Source organism: Argiope bruennichi, chromosome 2 (assembly GCF_947563725.1).
Source record: "Argiope bruennichi chromosome 2, qqArgBrue1.1, whole genome shotgun sequence".
NCBI lineage: Eukaryota > Metazoa > Arthropoda > Arachnida > Araneae > Araneidae > Argiope > Argiope bruennichi.
Window position 1 is genome coordinate 137,259,943 of NC_079152.1, and position 21,197 is coordinate 137,281,139.

The 21,197-nt window shown below is 31.2% G+C and overlaps 1 protein-coding gene across 1 annotated transcript in view; it reads right to left on the reverse strand.

The window, feature by feature from the left end:
* LOC129962354 (titin-like) overlaps positions 1-21,197 on the reverse strand; it is a 308,547-nt gene that overhangs the window by 24,508 nt on the left and 262,842 nt on the right. Inside the window, 14 exon segments of the mRNA XM_056076101.1 lie at positions 152-301; positions 414-530; positions 1,364-1,532; positions 1,716-1,813; positions 2,686-2,852; positions 3,851-3,986; positions 4,083-4,278; positions 7,341-7,522; positions 8,183-8,315; positions 11,889-12,061; positions 13,906-14,149; positions 15,171-15,190; positions 15,380-15,421; positions 16,300-20,646. Of these exon segments, the coding sequence (XP_055932076.1) occupies positions 152-301; positions 414-530; positions 1,364-1,532; positions 1,716-1,813; positions 2,686-2,852; positions 3,851-3,986; positions 4,083-4,278; positions 7,341-7,522; positions 8,183-8,315; positions 11,889-12,061; positions 13,906-14,149; positions 15,171-15,190; positions 15,380-15,421; positions 16,300-20,646 (6,174 nt within the window).

The following is a 21,197-nucleotide window of genomic DNA, read 5'->3' on the forward strand; positions in this document are numbered from 1 at the left end:
TCCACACATTTTAAATTAATTTAATTTGAATTGAAATTTACTTCAGAATTTTTTAAAAAAATCTTTCCTTTTTGTTTTCATTACTATATATTTTTATAGCTAAAAATTGTTTAATAATATCATGCCTAGTAGATAAAAAAAATGCAAATACCTTCAACTTTCAATTTCGCACACTTCTTTTTATTGCCAACAACGCAGGTGTATGTTCCTGCATCTTGGAAGCTTGCATTGTATATGATGAGTTTCTGTCGCTTGCCGTCAATCTTCAGCATTACATGTTCACTGTATTCAATCTCCTTATCTGAAATGGAATTTTTTAAACGCTTGAAACATATACAATAACGTGGAGAAATTAAAAAAAAATCACTATACATCATTATTAGTGAAAGTAACAAAAGAGCAAGATTCCATACCATCTTTAAACCACCGGGCACGGGCGTCGCCTTTAGTAAGTTCTACTTGGAAGGCTGCAACCTGTTCCGTTGCTACGGTTACATCTTGCATGTCACCCTTGAAGTCAGGAGGCAACTCTGAAAGAACAAAAGATTTGTCACCTTTCATAATGAAGAGAATTATATCAATTGCAATAAAACGGAAATTTCCATTTCTGTTGATACACAATAAAGTTATCTTGTAATCGGCTGATTATTATGGAAAAAAATTCCATGCATAAAAATCTGAAAGATAAGCCTAACAATCTCATATATGTTTGGTAACTTACAACCATGTATAGTTTATCATAATGTAATATGTTTATGACCGTATCTTATGTTGCCTATGAAACAAAATGGTATCGTAATCACATATAATCTAATATAAAAAATGCATTTAAGTTATATATTGAAATATGAGCAGTTTCCTGACGTAATTTGCAATTTTCAGATTATTGTAATGTAGTGTAACTCAGATTAGAAAAGAGTTCTATTTGCATAAATAATACTGATTATATTTTGATTGTTTTCAATAGCGACAGGTCATACTAAATCACCAAGGATGCCTTCCCATGACGATTTCTGCATACCATGAATTAAATACTTTTCAATTATTTTGAATAATTAAATACTTGGTTAATATACAATTATTATTAAATTTTTGACTAAATAAAGGCGATTTTCAGTAAATGACTGATTTTTAAGAATTTTAATGAATTTATTTACATTAATGTATCGCAAAAATTCAAAAGAATAAATTTTACTTACAGTTTACTATTCACACAAAAAAAATGGCTTTAGGTATAAATAAATAATTATTATAAAATAAAAATGCTACGAACTGTTACAAATTAGAAATATATCAAGCTAATTAAGGAGATAAAAAAAAGTTGGAATTAATTCAATCAAAAAAGAAATGAAATGAATCGTACCAATAACCACTAATTCTGCAGTACATTCCTTTTCTCCCAGTACACAAGTATATTCTCCTTCGTCATTGACGATAGAATCTTCAATAATAAGCTTCCTAGTGCATCCATCTTCAACAATTTTTATTCTGTCCGTTGGTTTTACGAGTTCACCGTCCTTATGCCATGTCACCTACAAAACAAAAATATTGCATTAATAACTAGATATTCTGAAACACAAATTACCTTTAGCCTACGAATACATAAGATAAATTCAGAATGATATACAGTCATTTAGTTTCCTAATTTACAAAGAAAAGAGTGAGTTTTTACACAAATGTGTGATAACTAACTTGAAAGTTTTGTGTAAATTTACCTGTGCATCTGGTTGAGATACCTCCACAGAAAATACTGCTGGTTCCCTTTCTTTCACTTCCACATCGTACAGTTTCTCCGTAAATTCCACTCCAGTTTCTACAGAACAATATCAAATTTATTTAAATAAAGATATTTTAGAATGATATAAAATTCACAGTATTTGTTGGATCATATTATTTGGTCATATTTAACCATTATAATCTGCAGTTAAATCTTATGGAAACGCTATTCTTTACTAACCAAGAAATTGTCGCAGTTTATCTATACGACTGAAAAATAGTGGTTATATTATAACCCCATCATCTGTTTCAATTGTGTCACTGATCATTGAAATTAATCACAAATTCAGAAAAGAATATTTAGCTTCGATTGTTGAACAATACATTTATTAAACATATCTACATTAACCTGCCAATTCTCCAAATATAAAATGACATTTTAGAACGTCATATTAGATTTTCCGTTCTCGTTTTCCAACTTAGTTGATTTACAAGTTTTATTTGGACCAAGTTTTGAAATATTTTAAAAATTTAGTTTGTTTTCAAATTTAACTATGCCCCTATGTGAATAAAAGATGCTGACAAATCATTTATAACTCACCAACAACATATAGTAGAACGGATGCAAATAATCGACTTCATTTCGTATCAATAGCAAAAGACAATTTAGAATAAAACTGTCAACAGTATTTTGTGGCTTGTTCTTCATTTTTAAGACGCGACTTGCAATCCTTATCTTTAATTATTAACCTTAAAATGCAATAATATATAAATAAATTTAGTTTCTAAATTTTTCAAAATAAAGGATGAATTTCCAGATTTTTAAAAAGCGAAATAAACAGCTAATTGGGACCGAGGGAGAATAATGAATCGCAAACCCGAATGAGAGGGGGGGGGATGTAAATTTATATCGCCACAAATAATAATAATAATTAATTTAGTGAATAAGTGAAATATTTCGAGACCTACTTTGCACAGTTACTTTAGCAACATGTTCGACGGTTCCCTTTGGATTTTTGGCAACACATTTGTAATCGCCAGAGTCAGGTTTCTTCGTGTCCGAGAGAACAAGTGTGTGTACATTTTTGTTCACCGATGGCTTCACGTTCTTCGATGGCTTAATTTCTTTTCCGTTCCTAAAAAAGAAGTTAAAAAGATTCTTTTAAACTTTTGTTAAAGGAAATTAAAAAAACACAGACATCTAACACTATGACACAATTTTTAAGAAAGAGCATATTAAGAAAGACACATTTTACATTGAAATACATTTTAGAATCTTTAATAATAAATCTTAAAACATTTATCTTTAAAAAATATTATCGTTTTTTCTTTTTCTCCAATTCTGCAAACAGCAGATGAAAATCATGTAATTAAAAGTTTACACCAGCAGCGTTCCGCTTCAGGTGAGTTAACTTTCATTATTCCATTTTCTTTCTAAGATTTAAAAAGTAATGCTATTTTTAAAATAGTGTGTGCAATTTAATGACATAAAATATTATTAACAAATAATATTATATAGTAAATGCAGCCAGCTTATTTTTTTCATTCAAATTATTTTTAAAATCTTCGTTTAATTCTTATTGCGGATGCACTCGATATTTTCAATTAGCTGTTGTTTAAAAGAGGAGAAACTGAAATGAGTTCCTTGTTGGCAATTCTGAACAATAAAACAATTCATATTAATATTTTTTTAAAAAAAATTTCAGCCTTGATACGAATATACGAGAGAGAGTAAGAATATAAAAATGATATGCGGAAGAAATAAGATAAATCACATAGCTCTTGACTTTTTCTCAATTATTATTTCGAAACTTGTTTTACCATCAAGTCATTGCTTATTACTCGCATATAAAATGAAAAGAAGAGAGTAGAGTACGTCTACTGATTTAAATATTTCCATATTCAATAGTGAGGGATTAGAAACCAGTGAAAATTTCGAGCAACTTTATATTCCAAGTACAAATATTTCTAATTTTCGGTTTTGACGTTACAATTGTTGGTTGATTCATTTGAAGAAAAAGGTTATACAATTTTTCAATAACATTATGAAGATGGAGAGTTGATTAAACATAATTTGCTTCCAATGAAACGAACACACAATGAAAAAAAGGCCATTTATTTATCGAATACTCACTTGTACCAAGTTACTTCTGGAGGAGGGTTACCCTGCACTTTCACTGTCAAAGTAACTGTTTCTTTTTCAGTGCAAGTAATATCACTATAAGTCTGGGTGAAAGTAGGAGGTTCTTCAACTGGCTTCTGAGGTTTGCCTACGAAAAGAAATATTTAAAAAATATGTTTATAGCTCGACTTTTATCTGAACATCACTAAGTAGCAGGCATTGAAATGAGTGAAACGAAAGTTACCTCTAACATTCAGGATGAGAGAAGTGACCGATTTCCCTTCCGTGTTTTCAGCTATGATTTCGTAAGTGCCAGCATCCTCCGGCTTGACTTTCTTGATGGTCACTGTTCCTTTGGTCACTTCGAGATCTTGGCTGGTGGTTGTGATTTCGATGCGCTCCGATTCTTTCAAAGGCTTCTGATTTCTCAACCAGGTTATCTATAATTTAAATAATAAAAAAAAAGTAGTAAAATAATGTTTGTTTCATGCAAATATTCATAAAACGTAGGTCACATAAAAATATAAATCTTCACATAAAAAATATTATACCGATTTTTAAATACATTTTAAAATAAATAATAAATTCCCTAAAAGTTAATTATTTACTGTTTTTGAAAAAATACTAATTCAGTAAATTTCTCCATAAATTAAACAAAAAAGTAAACTATATCGTCAACATCAATCGTTTTTGTTGTGACTTATGGCACTTTACAACCACGCTGACAGTTATCTGTCAGCGATTTAAGCCGAGCGAGTGTCTCTTGTTTTTTTCGCTTGCACAACCCCTTTTTACAGGGGGGGGGGGGCACATTCACACTCCTCTCAGATAGAACACAGAAGAAGAACAACCATGCCCGAACCAAGGACAGCCAGATAGATCACAGGGAAGACGCGCTACCCCTCTGCTAAGACGCCGGCACATCAATCCTTATATCACCATTCAAAGTAATGTTTTGGAAATGATAATGAGAGCTTTCATGATATCACCGATATTCCCAAAGCAAGTGAAATATTTTTATTTCATCAAAAATAAAAATACTTCACTTGCTTTGGGTCTAGTGAATAATGAAAAATCTAGTATTATATTTTAATAAAACGTTCATAATGAAATTTTCAGTTTCTTCCAGTAGAAATTCTGCTTCATATCATTTTTGAGAATGAAAAAATAAATAAATCCGCCAGCAATATTTGAATAAAAAAATTAATGATTAGAGTTGTATTTCTTGTCATTCATTTTTGATACATATTTTGTAAACTAATAAACTTCTTTCATTCCTTATATACTATATTTAATTGATTTAACTAATCTGCCATTTTGAAATGCATCTTTAATTTATTAAAATTTTAAGAATAAAATGAAGATTGAGTTATTTTATTAGAGTTTAAGCTTTATCAGAATAAATTATGCATTTTAATTAACTGACTCGTTTTCTACAAATGTCTGGATATTGAACTTGTACATTTTTTTGCACTATTTTCTCAAATTGTTGATGAGATCTTACATTCAGATAAAACATACATAAGAAAACTTTTTTACACGAAATTTTAGTAATGATTTGGAGCATTATATTAACTCTCTAAGCGATAGAATCGGAATTTTATATTCATTTCAAAATCAGATAGTTTGTACTTACAATATGTATGTAATTTATTTATGAAAAAAAATACTATTAGGGTTTCAGAGGTATGATTAAGCGCAAAAAGTTCAGTTTCTTTGTTTACTTGATCAAAATAATTGGGTGGTCAGAAGGTCAAAATTTGTGAAGCAATTCTATTGAATATTTTTTAATCAGTCTAGTTATATGATTCATAAATCAAATTTCTGTCAGTTTTGTAGCATACAATTGCATAAGTATATTCTATAAACATTAGTATATGCTGCATGATTAAAATGTAAATGAAAATTGAAATTCGTCTTTTGCACTCTTCTAATTGTTTATTTGGCTACTCAGCGCGTAAGTAGCGTATTGTTAAAAAGAATAAAATTTAAAAATATTCATTAGCTTCAAAAGTTTTAGATATAAATCACGTCGACAATGGACTAAGTTCTTCAGTGTTCACTTATTTCTAAATTATATTATATGAAATGATTCATTAGTCTTTTTTTTTAAAAATATAAAGCACTCATTTGTTTCTGCTTAAATTGTTTCATTTTTACTCCTTTCATTTTATGTAAGGTGCGGTAGATAGTGATCTGAATAGAATATTTTCTCTCTTTCATGATAACAGAACTCTTTTCTTTAAATTCTGCGACTACATCTTCTCTCTTCGCCGTTAGCCTACTCCTCTTCCCTTGTTTTGATCAGCCTCTCAGCAAATTGACAACTCAATTTGATTGTACCATAGTGGATTGCTGGTTAAAGAGACTACGCAGTTGCCTAGAGTCGCTGTGTCGAGAGAAGGGCAGTTATAGACTGATTGAAAAATATTATTTCCATAATTTCCAAATAAATAAATTTGAGAAAAATATATTTTCTATCAGTCCTAAAGCATTAGGAAAATATTAATTCTTGGTCAAATATAACTAGCCAGACCTCTTTCTATTTCATTATATTCACTTAGCTATTACTGTATATATAAACATCTAATATATGCTTAAATAATATTGCGCACAAACTGTCATCAGTCATGGGTGCGTCGTATTGATGACTGATAGTAAATTAATAAATAATTAAAAGCATATACATTTCCATAAAAATATTAACACAAATAATTAATCTAAAATAAGTTATTAGTGTATTGTTTATGCTAAAAAAGTCTTAAAATATAAATTAAACGAATCAATTTATTTAAAGAAGGGTTCCATAATGTGCATTGTCAAAGGCAGCAAGATATTTTAACCTTCCAATGAGTGCAGGAGATGTAGAATATAGTTATATAAAGAGTACATAGTTATAAAATGTCTGTCGAATATAGGGGGCATTTCCTTAACTAAGTATTTTTGCACTGTTCGTGAGCACATACCCTGTGCTCCTGTTTGCAAAAAATTAACCCAAAACCAGGAAACAATTTTCTTGCTGAGTCATCCATTTATTCACAGCGAGCCGCACCTTATTTTATACCATTTCCGATAAACAATTTCATATCACGATTGCGAATATTTCTTAAAGAGAATAAAAATTATTTTCATCATAAAATATTAATTTCACGAGAAACTCTCTAGGTTTCCGCGTGATCGTTAAAATAAATTTGCTCTGCTTTTCCTCGCGAGCTATTGATCGCTCAAACTCCAGGTGAACGTCTCCTTTTCTTGACTGTGAAACAAAAAAAAAAAACAAAAAAAAAAAAACTCTTTTTTGTATAATTTTCAAGACAGTTATCATCTGGGGTTAAGGGGAACTAATCCCGACAATGTCAACTTCAATTGCAAGTTGATCATCAGATGTTTTGTTGGGGCTGAAGCGATGTCAATAGTTATAGAAAAAAGTTAACACGTTCTTTAGCAACAGGAAAAAGACTAGAATAAACCCCAATTAAGCATAAGGGAAATGAGTACTCACCTTTGGTTCAGGAATGCCGGTGACTTTGCAGACCAGTTCCACGGGCTTTCCTTCGTCCACATCTTTATCCTTGGGCTTCTCTGAGAAGACCGGTGGAACTCCCTCTAAGATGTCCGTCAGAGAGGATTGCCGAGACAGACTGAGGCGAGAGGATGGATAGGTGTCCGTGCCGTGATCAGCCGCTGAAACAAAATGCATTGGTTTTTTTAAGAAACTAAAAATGAACGCTTTAAAACAAATATACAGATGCCTGTAAGATAACGATGAAGTCCGTCATGAAAATTTGTTAGCCATTTTAACAGCATTTGGATGGATCGCGATTGATTGTTGAAACTTTTAAATTTCAATACATCCTATCATTTAAAATTTTATTACGAAAAAATACTTTTAAAAATAACATTGCCTAAGAAAGCAAATAAGTTCAGTAAAATGTTGCGCATTAAATATATCACAAATTTTAAGAAAATGTTTACATTTCTTTTCATATATACAGAATTAGCATGATTCTTAAATACTTACAATAATCTTTCAAAATCAATCTGAAATACGACAGAGCAAAAATTAAAAATCAAACTGAAAGAATGCCTAGATTTCGTTTAAAACGCTATAAATAAGAAAAAATGTAACATAATAAAAGATTAACTTTATATATGATGAGAAAAAAGTGTGTCAAAGTGAGAAAAAACAAGGTTACTCTTTTAACAGCTTGTCTGTCATTAAAAAAATTACGAAATTAATATTTTAAATTTTAGACGATTTCATTCTCTAGACTTCGAAATATAACAGAAAAATTTTTATTCACTTCGAACGTCACACGTCGAAGGAAGTGTGAATTCGTTTACCTTCTACAACAAGTTCAGCCGATGTTGATGAAAAACCAGCAGCATTCTTAGCGACGACGGTATACGTCCCTGCATCTTCAGGGAACACTTCACGAATGATGAGAGTTGTTACATTGTCATCGTCATAGAAAATCTAAAGGAGAAAAAGTGATCATCATTTCTTTGAAAGGATGAAAGGCGATAGTCTAAAAGTGAAAAGTTAATTTTTCAGCTCTTCTTAGCTCTTATCAACGTCCGAGCATTACTCAATAAATCGTTGCTGATAAAGGAATCTGATTGAGTTCCAAATGCGATTCGGAAAAAAAAGACAATAATTTGCACTCAGACATGTGTCAGGTTTATACATAAACTTATTTAGACTTTTGTTTTCTGGAAATATGTTTTTGTGTATTTGCTCAGCTAATCAGAAACACCAGTTTCTTCGAAAACATATTGTAAAAAGATCGAATAGCTTTGATGTGAGTTCAGCAAGTATTTTTATGTAAATTTAATGTGAAAACGTCCCAACTAGTAGCCCCATTGCCACATGTAAATAAAGTATATTTATAGAGTTTCTGAGAAGCAATTTAATTTATAGAAGTATGATAAACAAATTTTTGTTTTCTATAAACTTCCAAACACTATACAACTCGAAACGAAAATAATAAGAAAGTTGAGATCTTTGTTATTATGAGCATTATTTTTTTATATTGTGGGCCATATGAATTCTTTTATGTAATATCATACTAAAGTTGAATTTTAAACTAGAGCATAATTTCTATAAACCGATAAAGGGGAATTTATAGATAGCAGGTTTATAGATTTATAATTCTATCTCCTTTGCTATAAGCGTTTCAAATCAGAATAATCAACAAAAATTTTAACAAAAGTTTTGAACCTTTCTTCACAAAAAGTTTCAGAAACCAAGCTTACAAAATTACTTTCAGTTCATAAAATATGCAAATTCTAATTTTCAAATTTAAAAAAAGGTACTGTTTTTTCTAGGAAAAAAAAGGAAATTAAATTGTTAAATGCCACATTTCTTCGTTTCCTAGAAACTTTTAACTAATTTTTTTCAATGCCAGCAACAGTTGAAAATTAAACCATATAATTCTTATCTATCTACTGAACCATGCTATTTGACAAAATCACCAATTATCCGTTTTCATTAAAATATTCGAACAGCGGGCTTGTATTTTAACGAGCGTGACGGAAATATTCTAGCGAAACTAGATTTGACAGTTATTTGGATAAAGGTCAATAATCGATTCTAAGATGTAAGTGTTGTTGTTGTTCATTTGTTGAGAACGTTGATTACCCAGATTATACAATTTTACATTCTGGTCATCGATTATTTTATATATATATATATATATATATATATATATATATATATATATATATATATAGGTCGTAAAATATATTTCATAACGCTAGGTAATTGGTTTGTTCCTATCCACGTTCACCGTACGATGAGGTGATCAACGCTTGCTTGAAATCATCGCCATTGTGGCGTAATGGTGAAAAAGTCCAGCTAAAAATAAACATGTGCGTCTAAATGCTACAAGATCCATATGCTGACACCTTCTCGGACCAATTGTTAGATATCGGCGATGGAAAAGTTGCTGTCTATGAAAATATTGGATGCATAAAATTGCCCACTCATTTCTGCACTATCGTTGATTTGTACAATGCTCTCATTGACCGCATATTTCCCGATGTAGACACATAATACATAAATCGTGCGTGGCTGGCAGAAAAAGCCATTTTGGCAGCAAAAAATGTGAACGTCGAAGATTTAAACTTCAAGATACAGCAGTCGTTGCCAGGCGACATGGTATCATACAAATCGATCGATACAGTTTGCAATGTTAACGAAGTTGTAAATTATCCAACAGAGTTTCTGAACTCACCGGATTTGCCAGGCATGTCAACACACCTTCTACGACTAAAAGTTGGTTCTCCGGTTATTTTACTTCAGAATTTGAACCCACCCCGGCTGTGCAATGGCACGCGATTGGGCATTAAAAAATTGATGAAAAACGTTATCGAAGCCACCATTTTGAGTGTGAAATTCCTAGTCGAAAATGTTTTGCTGTCACGAATTCCAATGATTCTCACAGACGTGCCAATTGAATTCAAACGCGTTCAATTTCCTATTAGATTGGCATTCGCAATGTTTGCGGCTTGGATTTGGACACACATGTTTTTCACCATTGAGCTTATTTGTGGCTAAAAGCGGATTGACAAAAAATATCGTACACTCAATTGCTCTTCGAAATGAATATTGATTTTCTTTATTACATTTTTATACTTTAGGACAAAAAATATATTACTTTTTTCCCTTTACGTTTAACTTTTAATAAATCCAACAACATTAATGAAATACATTGCATTAAGAAAATGAATGTTTTTTTTTTTTTTAATCGGTGATCATTGTCTACAGCGCTCCATTCCTCTTTCTGTGACAGATTCCATCCCTACACACTTACAATACATTCGTTATTTTTTAATTAACAACTAAAATATTCACTAGAAATAATTTATATGGCAGAACAACGTTTTCCGGGTCAGCTATATATATATAGATATAGAGTTAGTGTTATTTTCTTCTAATTTGTTGTTTTGTATTGTCCTTTCTGTTAAAATGGTATATCTCTTAGGCCTAATTTCAGGGGATTTTCGGGTCACTAGGATTCATTATTAGACTTTTTGTCTGCATTCCCTCATAGAAAAAAATCCCTTTTTTTGAATCCCTGCCTGAGGGTGACCCTTGAAAAAGTCTTCAGGCCGGATTCTTTTTTATTTGGTTTATTTGATTTTCCAATTAACTTGATTTTAATACTTTTGTCTCAATTCATCTGTGTTATAGAAGTAGCTGCATTTGCGCTCTCTAAATACTATGAAGTTTTTCCTGTTCCTTTTTTGGTTTTAGTTTGAATAAGAAATAATTTTTAGTTGCGATTCCGGAATTATTTCGTTTCGTTTTCAAAATATTTCTTACTTTAGATTGGTTACTATATATATATATATATATATATATATATATATATATATATATATATATATATATATATAAAATTTTTGAAGTAGTAATTCAATATTTAATCAAATTTTTACTTTTATATTTTAACAGTATCAGTAATTTTACTTAAAAATAAATACTTTGATGCCGCAAACAGATATGATTCCTTCTACTAAAGTCATAATCGGAAAACAAAAATAAATAAAATTATCAAAATGTATATTTTATTGGGCAGTCAGATATTTATGATATTTACAAATTAAAAGAGCTACTGAAAGGATTAACTGTTTCAGTTTGAAGAACTGAATTAGTTTATGGTGACTGAGAGAAATAAAAATGTCAGTTTATGAAATGAATTATACATAAAATTCAACGTAGAATTATTTAAAATAATATGCTATATTATATTAGAGATCGATTATTATATTATAAAAATAAAAAAGTCGTCAAAATGAGTCGTGCTTTTTAGTAAATTAATAAAAAATATTATTAATTTAATACTTAATTTTATAATATATATTTCTTAATGTTGTAACTTTTGCAGGTGGGCCTTTGATTGTAGAATAAATTGTCTTGCCAGCAGCTAATTCAATAAAAAGTTCGTAGTGAAATTAATAATTATTTACTATTTTTTCGAGAAAGACAATTTTGGGTAAAAAAAAACAAACAAAAAACTATGCAATGCGCTAACAATGATCTCACCTGGAATTCCATAGAAGGTTTGATAATTTGAGTTTGCTTGAACCAAGTGATTGTTGGTCTTGGATTTCCGGTGACTTGACAAGATAATTCCACCGTTTGTCCATCCAACACCTTAACCATGGACAATTTTTTTACTATCTTAGGTGCCTGTAGTTTCTCGCCAGGTTTAGGCACTGAAAAAGATGCAAAGCCTTATATAGCTGGTATGTAATTTTATTTATTTATATACTTAATAAATTTCAATCAAACAATCTATCGAAAATAATTAAGTACTTTTTTAAATATTAATTTATGTTTTATTTCTTAAAGATACTATAGTATTGCTTTCTCTCTTTGTCATCTTAAAAAGAAAATATTTCCATTTCACATATTTTGAATGTATGGTATTTATAGCTATATCAAATATTTCCTTTTTTTTGTGTGTGTGTTTTGAACAATGATTTAAAATTTTTCCATGAGTTACTAACAGCAGGATCATCTGACTAACTCATTTATTTAGAAGATTATATCAAAATAATGCACATTTAGATAAGCTCCAAGAAAGCCATTGCTTTTTAATGTATCGTATTTCGAGTTAAAACAGAAATAATCGCAGTCAAATCCTTTATGCTGAAATTTTTTAAATGTAATATACTTTTAAAACTTTTCGAATTATACTTTAATAAAATTTCATGAATTATAATTTAATAAAATTTCATGAATTACACTTTAATAAAATTTTATGAATTATAGTTTAATATTCAATTCTGAATATTTTTTGATATTTTGTAAATTATGTCTCAAAATTTCAATGAAGTAATAAAGAAATGAAATCAAATCTTATGTTTTATTCTATAAAACAAAATAAAATTGTGCATTTAGTGATTTACCTAAAAATTGAGTCGACGATTAATGGAAAAAAAATTGAAAATAATCTTGCCATGACTTTTACATGTTCTTGATTTCTTTATTCGTTGATTTAATACAAGAAAATTATAATGAATTCAAAATAAAATTTTGATTAATAGGCCAATAAGTGAAATTGAAATTTTCAGTTTATGATTAGTTCTGTTAGTGTAAATATTAATATAAATGATGTTTGTAAAAGAATGACATGAATTAACATTTTATCTGACATTTTACATTACCATTTTGTCTACATAATCTAGAACATTTTCAAATATTTGTTACAGAAGTTACAGAAGAGCATTTCACTACAGCTTCATTCAATTCTAAGAAAATAGATTGTTCAAAGGCAAATTGTGGAATTATTTATCCATGCAGAATTGGAAATCGTTTTCTTTATGCAGCAGATAATAAAAATCCTTGCACTATTCTGTGGTAAATGTTTGTCTGGCACTACTGTAGACCATTTAATAGATCCACATCTCAAGCCTGATCAACTGGAGTTACTGAAAATTTTGGAGGAACTGTAAACTGAACAGCAGGTCCAGCAGGACTTCGCCGTGAAAATTTGATTCCAGCACATAGGTGCTTTCATTTATTTCAGCCAGGATAATCGTCAAATGATTGTGGCATTTAGACAAAGGTGGAATAGATTTTTTTTCTCTTCTAATGTCGATACCATAGCAGGCTTATATTACATCTATTCTTTTTTTAGGAGTCACCTGAACGATTTGATGAAATACATTCATCTGGGCAAACTGAATTTTTTTGCGACACGCATCTCTGCAGCTAATTCAATTTTCTAACATACGCTATAAATCCAGAATGTCTTGAATTCCATGTTCAGACCAAGGTATGTGTTTCATCTTGCCGGAACAATTGCAAACACTTACTGCGACCTGCCAAATGTAATGCTATTAATAAAATGCAGAGTATTTATTTTTTGTGTTATCTGACCAGTGTATCGCGATGTGTTGCCGACATTGAGTTGCAGTATGATTCTGATGAGAGTAATTATCCCATCTTAGAAGATTGCATATGCTGTACTGAAGCTCCTCCTGTCTCCATTCAACAAATAATAAGATAAAAAAATATATTGTTTTAAAGTAAATAAAAAATTATTATTACTTACAACGCAGAACTGGCAATTTTTCCATTTTCTTACTCAACGTATCCTTCATGTAATGCGTGTATTTATCTGAGTCCTGGAGGACACTGGGAGGCACATATCCTTTCTCGTTGGTCACCACTTTCTTAACAAACCAGAAGTCCTGGGAAGTCTTTTCAATCACCTGCACACGCTCTCCTTCGACCAGAGTGAGAGAATCCGTCTTTTCGGAAACATAAGATGAGATGGCCACATATTCAACTGTCTCCTAAGTAGGAAATTAATAGTTTGGTAAATTAAAATGCACGAAATACACTGAATGACCAAAATAGTAGGAAAATACTATATAGAGTGCCAAGATCGAGTTTAATAGATTTGATATTAGTTTTTAGGCATGAATTCGCTAAACTGATGAAACTGAATCGAAGTAATATTAGTTCATACTAAGAAAAAGGAAACTTTTAATTCCCTCACATAAATGATTTACTTGAGGGAATGGATTTATAGAGCTTTGAAAATTTTACCTACTTTATTAAAAAACATATGGCTTTAGAGAGCGTGAAATGTACTAGCGAGATAAAATCTCGACTTTTAGACCAGAAAATCTTTTCCTGCTCATTAAATATGCGATGCAGTGCTATTTAACCTACTAAAGCCACATTTTTTTAACGTAAATGCCACATTAAAGGAGTTTCTTTTGATCATGGCTGTAAAAATGAATTCGTTCTAAATTGGTTGTGCAATGTGTACAGATATGCTTTATTATGACTCTGCGTCGGATTGCGCTGCAATTTGTTGTATTGTAATTCTTCTACTGCTTCATCTCCGCGACTGGAATCTTTCTTTCAGAAGCATTTTCATTCAATATTAAACTTTTTTCTTGAATTATTTTAGCGTGGCTTAACTTTTTAAAGATCAGGAATAGTGTTGCATGACAAAATACGCGGAGATAAGTTGTTCAGCAAATACCGAACCATTTCTAGCCTTCATAATCAGGACGATTATGAGGGCTAGAACCTGAAAGTCACTCAGATCTCTTGTTTTCCTTGAAGGAACGACCAGATCTCTTGTTTTCCCTACAAACAAGTGAACTGCAATTTTAAATTATATTAATGACAAAGAAAAAAATTTTTTTTCATCGGATGTATGAAACACATAAATGTACACGAATGAAAATTTTAACTGCAGATCTTCTTACTATTTTGGTCAATCAGTGCCGAATTTATGGTGGCGAGTTTAGATATAGTTGCACGTTCAGAATGACATCATATATATATATATATACTTACCACAACCTCCTCAACTTCAGCTGCAAAGAAAAAAAAAGTAAATATTAGTTTTACTTATGTATTTGCATTTAAACATTCAAATTTTTTTAACACTTTCATTATTAAGAGTATTAAATATTTAATTAAAAAAATTTAATCAATTTAGTAGGATATTAGCACAACATATTCAACATTTTAAAAAAATCTAAATCCATTAATGCGATACTTACTTTCTTTTTCTACAGTCTTTTCCAATGTTATCTTTGTTTCATCTGGAATAAAATAAGTAATTATTAGAATAAAATTATATATAAATTTGTCTATATATTTATTTTTATATTTCTTTTATACGAAAAGAGAAGAAAAACAGTTTTACTTTTCTACTTGTAAAAAATGGTATGCTTGAAAAATGTATCCATACTGTGCGTGGAAGAAATTTTTTCTCATATTTGCTGATAAATTGCTGCATTGTTGAATATCTTAATAATTTTCACATTTGGTAAGTCGAACATAATTTGAATAACAATTTCATAGGACAATTTTAAAGAAAAATTTCCAAAATTTATTCGCGAGAAAAGTTATTATGTCTTAAAAATATTTGCAAGTAAGTAATTTATATTTAAATGCTACAAAACAGGGGAGGATATGATGCCAGCTATTAGAAAAGGAGAGATGTCCTGAGACATAAGTAGTTTTATTAAGAACATCTTTAAAGCTTATTCAAATTGTTTTCAATCAATCTTTCTGGTTAAAAAGATCGAAAAAAATCTCTTAGCATATTTTGTAATCCGAAGTCATAAGCAGCTGTAGATAAAAGAGTTGAACAATGATGATAAAGCAATTTGTTATCTTTTAAAAAAAATCTTGTTACCAGAAAATTCGCATTTTTTTCATATAAAATAGATTTTGTTGGTAGTATTTTTGCTATTATTATTTTTCCTTGTAAAATATTAAGTAAAAGAAAAGCATAACCAAAAAGCCGAAACTTCAGTGCAATGGGATATTTACTGCACTGAAGTTTCAGAATTTATCAATGCAGGGAGGCCTAAAAAAATTGTGTATGTGTTGAATAATTAAATTTCCATCCAAGGGAATTTCATCAAAGCAGAGTTTTCCTATATTTTCGAAGAAATATAGAACTATGATTTACCTGCCACTTCTTCAACTTTGTATTCCGGCTTTTCGGATGGGAGAGAAATGCTAAGGGATTCCTCTTCATCTGATGGTACCTGTGGTGCCTTTTTCTTTGGTTTTGTTTTTATAGCAAACGATTCTTCAACGTCTTCAGCTTGGCTGGTAATCCTTTCATCAACCGATTCCTTTCGACGAACAGTGAAAGTCTCTTCTGAAGGCTTTTCGACTTCCGGTTTCTTCTTAGGTTTCTTAATAGAAATGCGTTGTTCATCTTCAGTTTTTACTTTTTCATCTACAGGAACTTTTTTACGCACTGTTATCTCTGCATGTTCCTCAGTGATTTCAGGCTTTCGTTCTTCCCCAGGAATAGTAAGCTTAAAGGATTCTTCTTCTTCTGGTGTTTCTTTAAGTTTCGGTTTGGACTTCTTTGGTAAGTCAACTTTGAATTCTGAAGGTTCGGTGTCTTCTTTAACTTCTTCTGGTTTCTTAGAGATACTAAATACTTCAGACACTTCTTCTTGTTTTTTCTTCTCTTCTTTACGTTTCTTGATGGAAACCCTTTCTTCTTTTTCTTCTACCACCTTCTTTACTGTGACTTCAGCTTTTTCTTCTGTGATCTTATACTCTTCTTTTTTCTCGACTGGAAGGACTACTTTAGCTTCTTCTGTTGTTTCCTGAACGGGTTTCTTTTTCTTTGGAACAGAAACCTCAAACGTTTCTTCAACGGGTTTTTCTTCAATCGGTTTCTCCTTCAGCGGAACAGCAAAAGTTTCCTTAATATCTTCCTGGGGCTTTTTATCTTCTTTCTTTTTCGGTTTCAGTTTTAGTGTCGTCTTTTGCTCCTCTTCAGTAGCAGAAGACTTAGGCTTCTCCTCCTCTTTTGGTTTCAGAACAACAGTTGCTTCGTCTGCTGCTACATCTATCTTCGGTTTCGGTTTATCCTCTTGCACCACAAGTTTAAATGATTCTTCTTCCGTCTTCACTTCTTTTGGTTTTTCCTTTGGTTGCAATTTTACTGAAAATGCTTCTTCCACAGGAGCTTCTTCTTCAGGTTCTTTTGGTTTTTCTTCTTTCAGTGGAACAGCAAAAGTTTCTTCTACAGGTTTTTCCGGAACTTTAGCTTCTGGTTTCTTTTTTAGTTTCAGCTTCTTTGTGACTTCAATATCTTCTTTTTTTGGTGATTCTTCTTTGATTGCTTCTTTTTTGACAGTGATTTCAGCTTCAGCATCCTCACGCTTATATTCTTTAATTTCTTCTTTCTGAAAAGTGAGTTTAAAAGATTCCTCCTCAGTCTCAACTATGGTTGTTTTTTCTTTCTGTTTTAATTTAACCGAGAATGCTTCTTCCACAGGAGCTTCTTCTTGAGGTTCTTTTGGTTTTTCTTCTTTCAATGGAATTTTGTAAGTTTCTTCAACGGGTTCTTCAGGTTCTTTAGGTTCGGGTTTCTTTTTCAACTTCAATTTCTTTGTAACTTCAATATCTTCTTTCTTTGGTGATTCTTCTTTGATGACCTCTTTCTTAATTGTAACTTCAGCTTCAGCTTCTTCTCGTTTGTATTCTTTAACTTCTTCCTTTTCGATAGTGAGTTTCACGGATTCTTCAACGACTTCCTTTATTTCTTTTGGTTTTTTCTGAATGCCTAAAGTGATTTTCTCTTCTACGGAAGTGTCTTCTGGAGAAGACTCTTTCTTTTGAGGTAAAGGCACAGCGAACGTTTCCTTAACAGGAGATTCTGGTTTTTCTGGTTTAGGCTTAGGTTTAGCTTTCTTTTTAATCACGGCAGTTTCAGGTTTTTCTTCAATTATAACTTCTTTCTTAACAGTAATTTCCGCTTCCTCTACTTCTTCCCGTACTGGTATTTCTTCTTTTATAGTAACCACATCTTCCACTGTTTCAGTCACTTGAGAAGTTTCTTTCTTCGAAATTTTTAAAGCAAACTTTTCTTCTATGTCCTCTGGTTTTTCTTCTGGCTTTTCTTTTTCAACAGGAATTTTAAAAGTCACAGGTTTATCTTCTTCCGCTTCTTTCGGCTTTTTCTTTTTGGGAGTAATTTTTACCTCGCCCACATCTTCTTCGATAACTTTCTTTTTAACAGTTATTTCAGCAGCTTCTTCGGATACAGTATATTTTTGCTTTTCAGGTTGTGGCTCTAATTTTAGAACTTCTTGGACTTCTTCAATAATTTCAGGTTTATCAACTTTCTTAGGTTTAATTGTGAATTTTTCTTCTACGGTTTCCGGTCCCACTTCTTCTGGTTTCTTTTCGTCTAATGTTATTTTGAAGTCAGCTTCTGTGGGTTCTTGGACCTTAGGAGTTTTCTTTTTCTTAAGAATCTTTTTCTCGGTTACTTCTTCAACCTCGACTTTTTTCTTCACAGTGATTTCAGCCTTTTCTTCCTCAACTGCATATGTTTTGGGTTTCTCTTCCTCAAGAACGACAACTTCAGCAGTTTCTTCTTGAACTTCCGGTTTTTCTTTTTCTTTCGGTTTCATCTTTACTTCGAATACTTCTTCAACAGATTCTGGTTCTTTAGGTGCTTCTTCTGGTTCTTGAGGCTTTATTTTGAATTCCACAACATCAAGCTTCTCTGGTTCAACTTTCTTAACTTTCTTCTTCCTTACAACTGTAGTTTCGATTTCTTCCTTTTCAACTGGCTTCACTTCTTTCTTTACTGTAATTTCAGCTGTTTCCTCTTGAACTATGAATTTTTCAGGTTTTTCTGGTACAGACAATTCTGCAGTTGTTTCTTCAACATCCTCCTGCTTAACAGGTTTCGTTGGTAACTCGATTTTAAATTCTTGTTGAACATCTTCCACTTCTTCTGGTTTTTCCAATTTGGCAGGCTGTGGAATATGCACGCTCTCAACAGCTGGCTCTTCTACAACTTTCGGTTTACGCTTTAATTTCACTTTTTCTACGACTGGTTCGGTCTTTTCAGAAGGCTTTTCTTCTTCAGGTTTACTTTCTTCAATTACAGCTTTCTTCACAGTAATTTCAGCCTTTTCTTCATGCACCTCGAATTTAGTTTCTTTTATCTCAGAAGTAGTCAGTTTAAAGCTTGTTTCTTCAGTGATGTCAATCTTTCTCTCTGCTTTAGGAGTTAACTTAACTATTTCCGTTACTTCTTCAGGTTCCTCCGTTTTTTCTTCGGGTTTCTTTACGACTGTTATTTCCTCCGACACTGGTTCTTCTTTCTTTTTCGGTTTCCGCTTCAGTATTACTTTTTCTTGAGTTTCAGGGACTTCTGATACTTCAGGTAAATGTTTCTCAGGTTCTTCAATCACTACTTTCTTTTTAACAGTTAAGTCGACTGTTTGTTCTTCAACAGTATATTTTATTTCTTCTGGTTGCTGAATTACTATTTGAGCTTCTTCAGCAGGTATCTCTTCTTTAGGCTTTTGTTCCAAAACAACAGAAAATGATTCTGTTTCTTCCTTTGGCTTTTCTGTTTCTTCTAATTTTAATGGTATTTCGAACTTTTCAATCGGAGTCTCATCTTTTATAACTGGCTTCTTTTTCAATTTAATTTTCTCTACTTTCTCTTCGGATTTCAAAACTTTTACTTCAGGATGTAATTCAGCTTTTTCCAGCGTCTGTTCCACGAATTCTTCCTTTGCTTTATCAGAAGTAATAGGTTCAGTTGCAAATTGAGTTGCATCTTCAGTCTCTACATCACCTTCTATTGCTTCCTTAATTGATGGTTTCCTCTTGATGTCTGCTGTCTTTGGTTCTTCTTTCTGTACAATTGTGACAGTAGTAGTCTCAGTTACAGTTTGAATAGGTCTCAAAGGAGCTTCCTCGGACACTGTCACAACCGATTCTACATGCTCCACAGTTTTTATCGAGGACTTTCTCTTTATGGTAACTACTGCTTCTTCAGTTGTTTCTGTTTCTTCTTTTTTCAAAGAAAGCTTTCTAGTTACAGTTTCTTCTTTCTCTTCTTTGATTTTAGGTTTCTTTTTTATTTTCAAGACAGCTTGTTCAGAGACTTCCTCCGGTTTTTCCTCTTCTTTAATGGATGGTTTTCTTTCAGCAGTAACTTCTACAGGTTTTTCTTCTTCCTTCGGCTTCTTTTTCAGTTTTAAGACAGCTTTTTCAACAATTTCTTCAGAGTTTTCTTCCTGAAGTGAAGGTTTTCTTTCCAAAACGACTTCAGACGGTTTTTCTTCCTTTGGTTTCTTTTTCAACTTTACAATCGACTGTTCAGTAACTTCTTCCGTCTTACTTACTTCATCAAGAGATAGTTTTCTTTCAACAGTGATTTCCACGGGCTTCTCTTCTTCTTTTGACTTTTTCTTCAGTTTGACTACTGCCTTTTCAACTGTTTCTTCAGCAACAGGTTTTTCAGGTTCTTCGGGTATTTCTGCAATGAATTTCAATGGAGATATTAACATCAGATTTAAGAAGATACCTAATAAAAAATCTTCCGTTACAAAATGTACAAAGAACAAACGATAAAGTAGGTGTAAGAAATATTTAGAATGGAAACACAGGAATAAAATTAACCACACAGATAAACAAGTAAACATCACAACAAGGGATGAAGACACAATAAATAAAAATGATTTCATTAGTAGAAAACGAAAAGTTAAAAAAAATTTCATGCACATTTTTGTAGTAATGTCTTAGATTATATTATTTTCATCGCCTCAAAGAATACAAAATTTAAGCAATTTTACGTTGGTCACAATTTTAATGTTATTTAAACTTACCTTAGTAGAATATTCTACATATATAAATACCGTTACTAGTATTAAAGTTTTAGTTGCACATAATTAAATAAAAAGCATGAAAGACTAACAATATTTGTAAGTAAAGGAATCTCGATTTCATGAGTAAAATTACATATTTCTTATAAAAAAATATTATTTAAGCATCCATTAAAAATAAAATCAATATTGTTCGTAATTTTGT